The 9,698-nt window shown below is 46.7% G+C and overlaps 1 protein-coding gene across 23 annotated transcripts in view; it reads right to left on the bottom strand.

Annotated features, from left to right (window-relative positions):
- The window catches only part of rims2a (regulating synaptic membrane exocytosis 2a), a 123,185-nt gene that overhangs the window by 83,322 nt on the left and 30,165 nt on the right, over nucleotides 1–9,698 (bottom strand). For 2 of the 23 annotated variants that reach the window (XM_081715001.1, XM_081714998.1), the window contains exon 1: nucleotides 7,747–8,321. The exons of 18 other annotated variants lie outside the window; for them this stretch is intronic. In XM_081715001.1, the coding sequence (XP_081571127.1) occupies nucleotides 7,747–7,868 (122 nt within the window). In that variant the 5' untranslated portion in view covers nucleotides 7,869–8,321. Of the gene's footprint in view, nucleotides 1–7,746; nucleotides 8,323–9,698 lie in introns of those variants that run through there. 3 more of the 23 variants (XM_035526599.2, XM_035526600.2, XM_027009477.3) reach the window with 2 other exon arrangements.

Here is a 9,698-nt window from a genome sequence, read left to right as displayed (position 1 = left end):
TTCCTGGTGATACTGGAAGCTACTAATATTTAAAAAACTCTTGACTGACAGCGCACAAACCCCCACCCCTGCTTTACAGCTCATAGCATGCTCGATTTCTAACTAGCAAAATTATTATTAGGAAAGAATTCTGACCAAATAATGCAAATTTCATTTTCTGTCTCAAATGATTTGGGATAGAAAGTTCTGTTTCCCAGGTATGTCAATAAAACCCTGTCTCACCCCCCCCCCAGTATGGAAAGGTTTGTTAGGGTTAGGGTTAGGGTTAGGGTTAGGGTTAGGGATAGGGTTAGGGATAGGGACACACAGAGAGTACCCCGACCCTTCAAGCCTTTCTCCAAAGCCCCACTCTCCAGGGATGTGTGCTGAGCAGTTAGCCTACCCTTCTATGTGTTGTGTGCACACGCAAAATAATCCACAGGCAGGGAAGGACGCCTGCATGGGCAGAAATTAGGACAGTCACAGAGATGTTGGTTTTTGTTGTTTTTTTTTAAACCTTGCAGTATTTCTTGTAGTGGTCACTATCAAGACACAAAGACACTTCGGTTAGTGTTCTTAAAATAAACTCCATACAGTGACTTTAACACATGGGCGCTAGAGTAGACAGAAGAATCATCTCATTTACATGGCGTTTACTGTAGTAACATATCCCACAGCCGAGATGCGATAGAGGGGGGAGAGACGGAGAGAGACAGACAGGAGAGAGAGGTTAGCCGGGTTAAATGTAATCGAGGAGGACAGGAGCCCTGCTATGGACTGAACATTAATGATTTAAAGAGGGCCTGTGCTTGAAGAAGTTCGCCTTATCTCCAACAGCGTTTATCTACAAACTCCTAAAACGCCCTTGAGTGCCACCACGGCAACTGGCAACAGCCGAGTGTCCTAGCAACGGGCCGGGTTTATTAGAGCGTTATTGGGCATGAGAGCATTATTTATTTTTTATATCGGATGAGAAAGCGAAGGGCGGCGAGCGTGGCCTTGCGCACTAGTGACAGGGTGTTCCGAGAAGAAAACCACGAGCCTTATTTCTCTCCCCTTAGGATCTCCTGCCGGGGACTCGGAAGAATAAAATCATGACCTCCTCCAAACCTGTAACAGACAAATAAATGTGTGTGGGAGGGTAGAAAAGGGAGGAGAAGAGAGGAAAGGGAGAGGAGACGCACCACAGCAGGTCACTGAGCACTTGCCAGTTCAGAGACCTTTGATCATGCAACAAGAACCAGGCCCCGCCCGTTGGCCCTGCCCGTCGGCCCCGCCCGTCCGCCTAGAGGGACTGGCTTACCAATGCATGCATGCGAGTGAATCAGTCTGCGTTTACACAGCTCCCATCCAACGCGTATCAAAATAATCACAATGAAGAGAAGAAAAGCAGTCTGAGGAGAAAAGAAATTAAAGAAATACAATAAAAAGAAAGAACAGAATAAAGGAATGTTGGTGTGAAGGACTGAACAAATGGCTTTTAAGTTGTGCTCTTAATTTTACAAAGAAAAGAAATTATCCCCGTGTCATTACCGACAGTGTATATTAAACTCAGTGGGTGTAAACTGCCATATGAATCAATCAAGAAATCAGTCTAATAAGTGTCTGATAATACAGATAAATTATGAAGTGATCATTCTTCTAAGTGTCCAAACATACTGTCTATGAAACAAAATTTGATAATGGCTCCCGTAGTTTGGTTCCAAATGATTTGCAGTGTTGAGCAACAAGGCAGAATATTTTCTGTGTCCTTAATGGAATGGCTGAGGAGTTATTATTTTCATATGTGCAGACAGTCAGTATAATTCCACATTTCCAACACCAATTAAAAAGGATAGACCATATGTCTAAATGTGACATAGAAAATTGCTTGGGAAAGCAGTGTTTATGTTATATTCCATTTGGTGAGGTTCAAAGTGATCTCTCCGCGTACTACATTAGGTAACCTCCACAACAGCATGTCACAAATAATGCTATACAGAGCTAAATAAATAAATAAATAGATATTTCTGCACTAAAATGATCAACAGACGTTTGAAACGCTTCTCAACTTTCAGTCTACATGTTTATGTCTTTTAAGAAAAGTAATAATGAGACAGATAATGAAGATGAAGGCAGCTGACAGAAGCTGAGGTTTGTGCAGTATGTGAAGGTTCACTGGCAGCCCAGAGTGAGCGCTGCGCCATGGTAACAAGAGGGTGGATAGGAGTGTTGGGGGGGTGGGGGTTGGGGGTGGGCTATCTAATGGATCCGGTGCGGTGAGCCGATGTTTCTCCCTCCTCCGTTAAAGAGCTGCGAGCCAGGAAAGTAGGACCACGACATCTGCTTTACGGCTCCACACGGGGCCTTCCGGAGAGGAAGAGCACGCTCGTGGGACGGGGCGCACTTATGCAAAGTCACACGTGCACACGTGAGCTTTGTGTTTCTCTCTATTCGCAGTGTAACAGAACGCGTATGGTTACATAATTGAGTTCATAACTCACTTTAACGCAGATGCAAGCACGTGCACATGCGTGCGTTTGCGCGCACTTATACACGCACGCACGCACGCACACACACACACACACACACACTCCCCCTATTCATAATCTGATAAGGAAACACAGGAAACACACAGACACACACACCTGCGTACACACACACACACACACACACACACACACACACACGCGTGCGTGCGCGCGCACACACACACACACACACACACACACACACACACACACACACACACACACATTCACTCACTCACTCCCCCATTCATACATCTGATAAGGAAACACACACACACATACACACACACACTCACACATACACACGCACACACTCCCTCTATTCATACATCTGATAAGGAAACACACACACAGGGTGTGAGTTGCATCTAGCACATCCTCTGCCTATTCTTGAGAAGCACAAAGCCAAGCTGAGCTAGCTAAGGGTGGACTTCTATAGAGGGCTTTTCAGGTCCGAGGACAGGTGGGTAAAGGGGCTTTTCCTGTCCCTGCCAACGGTCCTCCCCTCCGGGTACCCGTCCCTGCAGGCCGAACACAAAAACGACTCAGATGCCCCTGTCCCGTGTCGTTCTCCTGCAAAAGGCCAGAGGTCCTCTGGCAAGCTCTCTCGGTCTCTCTCACGACATCATCCATCTGGCTTGGTTCTCCCGCTCTACCTCTCTCTCTCTGACAAGGATGGATGTTATAGGGGTCTCTGCCTCGCACAGACACATCCATATTTGGTGTGTGTCCTGACACCTATATCTGGGCGTTCTATGTGCTTGAGATCTGTGTGTTTTCTTTTCCCAGTCTTATCTCTGGCAAATGTCATGTTTAAAGGAATTCTGTTTGCCTTAAAATGACATGCGCAAATAAGTATAAACGCTCCTGTTGAACGTTACAGTTTTTCAATGCTCCAGCCAGTGTGTGTGAAATACTAGATGTTTTGCGTCAACTGCTAACAGTTACTGTAAAAACACTAATATGGGATTCCTTAGGTCCTTGATTGTTTTCCAAACACAGATTAATACGCATTACATTTTTAATCATCTATTACTGTCTGCTCTGGGGTTTTTTTTGGTTTGTTTGTTTTTTCCTCCTTTTTTTTTTTTTGTTTTTGTTTTTGTCTCACGACTTCCCAAAAATGGAGGTTGCAGTTTGTGACCCCTCCCTCTGGAATTGTACAGCAGGGTCCATATTCCCACTCAAGAATGTGCACTGCGTGGAAAACCCTTCGGCTACATAAACACTTCACTCTGCTGCCTGTGCTGCCACTTACAGCATGTTCAGGACTATCATACCTGATGGCTACTTACAGCGCAGAACATGGCATTGCTGACCTTAACTAATGGCTATCTATTGTTAGCTTAGAGGTAACACTGTGTATTATATATATATATATAAGTATACACACACATCGTTAATACTCGCAACTCCCAGTTGGACAAACACTGCGACCTACGAAAGTTCTGTATTTTTCTCATAAGTAGTTTACTGACTATGTTCTTTAAAGTCCATGCAAAGCAAAAGTTTCTGGTTTCAACCTGGCCTCTTCTTTCCCCAACCCCCCTCCAGTGCGCCGGCGTCCCACCCGAGGATTCATGCGCTGCGGTTCTGGCGCGTGCCAGCCCCTCCAAGGCCAGGGGCAAGCGCTCTCTCTGCCCGCCCCACCTCCCACCCTGCAAGCTGCCAAGCTCCCAAGCTCCCCCCTAGACGCGCCCCGATCCAGGCCGCTACTGCAAAGCCAATTTAGGGCATCCAGAGGAAGCAGGTCTCTCTGTCTTCCCTTCAACACACCAGGCTGAGGCCAGGCCATGCACTGTGCCGTGCCGAAAGGAACGGCTGAAGATGCTAGCCTTGCTAATAGGAAATGAGAACTCGCACACGCTGGGCCAGCAATACGCCGGTGAGATTGCGCTGACTGCGCCCCAGTCGATTTCAATGCTCGTTAGCCCAGTTAGCATTTCTCGGTATGAGCTTTCGGAGCTCTCGGGACCGCCCATGCACTCGTTCAGCCCCATAATGTTTATCGAAGCTTTGTGGCTAAACCACGAGCGAGCTCTCCCATATCCTGCTCTGCGCTCGGCCTCTGCAGGTCGGCTCTGCCCGGCTCCTCGATGGAGGGGATTACACGTCATTCCCGCTATTGATCAAACAACGTTGCCATGGCGACCCAGGCACAGAGTGGAAGTGCCTGGCAGTGGGGGATATTCCAGTGCTGAGAAACTCCAATTATGATTTATCTTTTCTCCTCCTCCCCATTCCACCCTTTCTCTTTCACTGTCTCTCTTTCTCTGTCTCTCTCCCTCTGCAGTGGGAGAAGGTAGACAGGCGGAAAAAAAACACAAGTCTGTGCTGTCTTAGCTAAGCAATATAGGCTGCATCTTTAAGGGTTATTAAGTCCAGCAGTACAGAAATAAGGCATGCCAGTTATGATGGGACTACTCAAAGCTAATATCAAACCCAAGCAGCAGTTTTAAATGGCGATTACATTCCAGTCATAATACAGCTGAACACTGCTCAGCAGTTTGAATAAGATCCAGGCATTAAAGCGATTCAGTAACATTCAGTAATAACTGCTAAGCACAGGAACAAATTAAAGCATACAGTCCTTGTGATTGTCACACTCTTAAACTACTAGCATAGGAATGACTGCATGACTACTGACAAACCAGCCATAAATGTCCCCAAAAGAACAGTTGCACATTCTAGCTGTGCAACACCCAAATCGGATTTGCACGACTTTAACACACCTCATTGTCAGAAAAAAAACTGTGTTTTTTGTGGGCTCGTTTGGTTTCCTTCTTTTGCTTTGCCCTGGTGCCCTGACCGTCTCACCGAATGCTCAGTCCAGCAAGGCTCTGGCCTGTGATCTGTAGAGTACGAGGCTTTGCCGGAAGGCGGGCAACCCAGGTTGTGGGCGTCTCGGAGGTGAGCCTGCATAATGCATGGGGCTTTGGGGGGGATGAGGGTGGAGTGCATTAGTGTGAATGAGATGCACAGCAAGGCTGGAAGAAGATCAGAGAGCCTGGCTTAACTGGGGAACAGAGGCACGCGAGCGCAGCCAGGCCAGCACGGTGTGGAACTGGACCACAAGAGCCTCAAGTTAAAGATGCAATCAGAGTATTTGAGGAAGCACTTCTTTTTTTATCCTGTACTCTGTGTTATGCTGTTCACATGCAATGTGATACCGATTAGCATGCTTCCAACGCAACCGGTTCAACTCGTTGGCCAATTAGTCAACCACTTTAAAATGGCGTGTAACAGTGAAAAGAAGAATTCAGTCTTCATAGCAGCGGTTCTTCGGTAGCAGGTCTGGGAAGCATCATTATAATAGTTGCAATGCCCCCTTCAATCAATTGAATATGAATTTGAATTCAAATAAAATGACCCATTGTTCACACAGGAACTGATTTTGCCCTCTTCTCTTTCATGGGACAATTGTTTTATTGACTTAGGTGGTTTGTTTGCATGTAATTCAGTACACTGGTGGCACTTTAAAAATGCCACATCTGTTATATTTTTATCCATTAGGTAACCTCTTGTGTCACTTAGAATCTTTATCCCCATCATGGACGTTGTGCCCTTTATTGCCCGAAGGCTGTACAGCACAGTAGTTTCTCTTGTTGTTGCTAAAGAGACTTTTTTTGGCTTTCTCAAAAATAGGACGGCGACCATAATGACACTCGGTCCTGCTTGCGCTATTCCCAGCAGCGGTCCACAGATGAATGCACAGCTCTTCCACATCGCTCCCAAAAATGAGCTCACGCAGAAAGCACAGAGGAGCTCCAAGCCACAGTAACGAGGGCAAGAGCGAAAGAATGATCAGCTCCCATCAGCAGGGAGAATCCTGGGAAGAGTAACCCGGGCGACATTACAGCTGCGGAGTGCAGGACGAAAGAGACTGAGGAGCAGGGTCCAAACTCCTCCCTCGACACTGGACCGAGCTCACCCATCCACTTATGTGACTTCTAGCCTTGGGGGCCTCGATGCATGGCTCCCACACTGGAAGGCTCCAGCTACTTACAGAGCCCAAGGGAGACCTCCAAGCAAATGGAGGCACAAAGCTGTGGGTGCTTAGAGGCTCGGTGGTTTTTCAATGCAGCCCAGGAGTGAGCTCAAGGGTGTGCCCGGGATTGGGCTCAGGATTGTGCCCAGGGGTGTGCTCAGGAATACACTCAGGAGTGTGCTCAGGAATACACTCAGGAGTGTGCTCAGGAATACACTCAGGAGTGTGCTCAGGAATACACTCAGGAGTGTGCTCAGGAGTGTGCTCAGGAATACACTCAGGAGTGTGCTCAGGAATACACTCAGGAGTGTGCTCAGGGGTGTGCTCAGATCCTTCTGACTCGTGATCGAGGCTGTGCTGCTCCACACGTCACAATCTATGATGCCCATAGCTCTGCTTTGCAAATAGTCCTCTCCCTCTCTCTGACACACACACACAAATGCATACACGCACACACACATATGCGTATGCACATGCACACACACACACACACACACACACACACACACACACACACACACACACACACACACAACAGCAGAACAACACTTCGCATCCCATTAAAAGCCTGGCACCAAACAACCAAAAGTTATGTTTAATCCAGCACATGGTACAAAGCTTTTTATATCGCTGCAGTATCATGTAACACGTGTCAATATGTGCAATTTCCACTAGGGTTTCATACCAGTTATTATAGAATTTAAGAGCTTAGAAATGAATTGAAATATATTTATATCTTATATTTTGCGCAAACGTACAGCTATCTAATACTAGATTATGAGCATTTTTACGTTTGGGAAAATCTTAATAATAGAAGTTGTATTTCTAAAATAGATTAAATTATTGTCGGAATCAATTTGTCGCATTGTTCTTTATGAATGGTATCAATGGTATAATATTTGAAGGTTGCACGGGTGGGAATATAGCAGGAATGATGAGAACTATGTTAGAAAATGCTCGTGATAGCCCAGCAGAGCGGCGCATAGGCACACGTACACTCATGCTGCAGCGGAGCATCAGCGCGCGCACACATATCTTGGCCAAATGTAACGGGCAGCTTGCTTATTGTAATCGCCAGCGGGGACATCAGAGCCTCTGCCGCACATATTTCTTCAACAACAACAACAAAAAAAAAGCCACGGGCATTTTAAACTGTATTAACTTGATCTAGCGGGTCCTGATGAATAACACGCTGTCTTACGCCCCGCTGATACACCCGCGGAAAAAAACCCTGCATATCAAAAGATTCTATCACACGGGTTTACTCACGCGATGTTTCCGAGCGCTTGCTCCAGCAGCTCCGTTTGCAAAATGTTCTGGGGCGTCGTGAAAGCCCCATTAAAATGGGACAGAACGGAGCTACAAAACTGACGCAATGTCTCAAACTGCATTTTCCTTTCTCTCGTATTTATCCTGCGTATCCCTTCGGTCAAGAACAGATCATCCAACGGTCCTCGCTCCGGACCCTCACTATCTCCAGGGAAACATCAACGCAGCGTCGGCAGTCGAGTCCCACATTTCTCCCGATCTTCGTAAAAAGAGCTGCCTGAGACGGACTTTCTCAATCATTGTGATCCGAACTCAAGACAAAAACGACTGTGCGGGGGCAGCGCTTCGACCGAGCGTGGCGAGATGTCTGAGGGGCTAGGATGCATCTCCAAAGTACTGTACGGGGGAGCTAGAGCGGGATAGCCCACGTATCCGAAAACGTTATACCCCCCGCCCCCTCGCATTCATTACCATAAACACTCACGAAACCGCACGCTCCCTCGCAGGGGCGCCCGCTCGGCTCGTCCACTCGCTCCTGCTAGCGCGCACCATATTGCACGAGCCCCGAGCGCGGGGCGCGCGGAGATGCTGTCGTCAGGGGTTTTGCTGAATCCAACTGGCCACCATCCGCTTTTAGGAACAACGGAGGCGTAATTCCAGGCATACTAACAGCATTACAGCTACCTTGTGGTGAGGGAAAGGGGAGGGGTGAGGGGGTGTCTAAGATGGCCAGGGGCAGGAATTTACTCACAGATCATTAAGGGTTATCTGCAAAGCGATGGACTTCGTGCACTATGGACAAATGGGTAATGCATGGTGTGAGATGCACACGCAGGACAAATCGACAACCCACGGGGCCGGGAGGAGAACAGCAGAGACTCCCGTGTGGAGTTCTCTGCAACTTGAGTGTCTTTTTTTCATGCAAAAGCTTTGTAGAGAGAAAGGGGGAAAATGAAGGACAAATCCATAAATAATAAGGAGGGGAGAAGAAACGTTTGTCCTGAAAGCAGGTCCAAGGTGTTTGAATGACCGGAGATATTTTTATGCTGTCCATATTTAAACAGATTTATGCTAGCGCTCAAGCCGGTTCAACAAAGTGTGACTATTCTCTGTGTAACTTTATCCTAACTAAAGCATATAGGCCTATGCGTGATTTTCAGGTGAATGAGGCCTTCCATTATTAAATATGAACAGGAATTTTAAGTTAAAGACCATTACGCGATTGTAATGGACACTTGCCAAAGAGAGATTATACTTAGTTTTTTTTTTTTTTACTATTACTACTTTAATAAGATTTCTCCCATTCCCGGTTGGAAACTCCCTTGCAGGTCACATTTTACAAGTATTTTCAAATCGTAGCCTGCAGCGAGGAGAGTCAGGTGCGGGTGTATATTAGCGATTCTCGGATGATTCTCCCCAAATTGCGCAACTGTGCAGGTGCAGCTTCAGCGACGAGTCCCCTACCTAACCGACCCTTCGCCCCCTGAAACACGCCTGTGCGCCTCACCGTTACTGTTGAACCTTTAACTACGCGTCCTCCACTCCATAACTACAAGTTAAAAAAAACAAAAAAACAACAAACCGATGACAGTACCTACAAGTGGTTACAGTTGGTTTTTGTCAAACCGCGCTACCGACGACAGGCTCGGATGGTTAGAGATCACGTTTCATATTGCGCTAATAAGCCAACACTATATGCACTTTGCAGGTAATTGGAAGACGAGCCGATGTGTGTGTGTGTGTGTGTGTGTGTGTGTGTGTGTGTGTGTGTGTGTGTGTGTGTGTGTGTGTGTGTGTGTGTGTATATATATATATATATATATATATATATATATATATACATACATTATATATATATATATATATACATACACACACACACACACACATACACACACACACACACACACACACACACACACACACACACACACACATACACACATACACAC

This window comes from Electrophorus electricus, chromosome 1, assembly GCF_041902795.1.
Source record: "Electrophorus electricus isolate QZ-2024a chromosome 1, ASM4190279v1, whole genome shotgun sequence".
Lineage (NCBI taxonomy): Eukaryota > Metazoa > Chordata > Actinopteri > Gymnotiformes > Gymnotidae > Electrophorus > Electrophorus electricus.
This window is presented reverse-complemented; position numbering and strand designations above follow the sequence as displayed.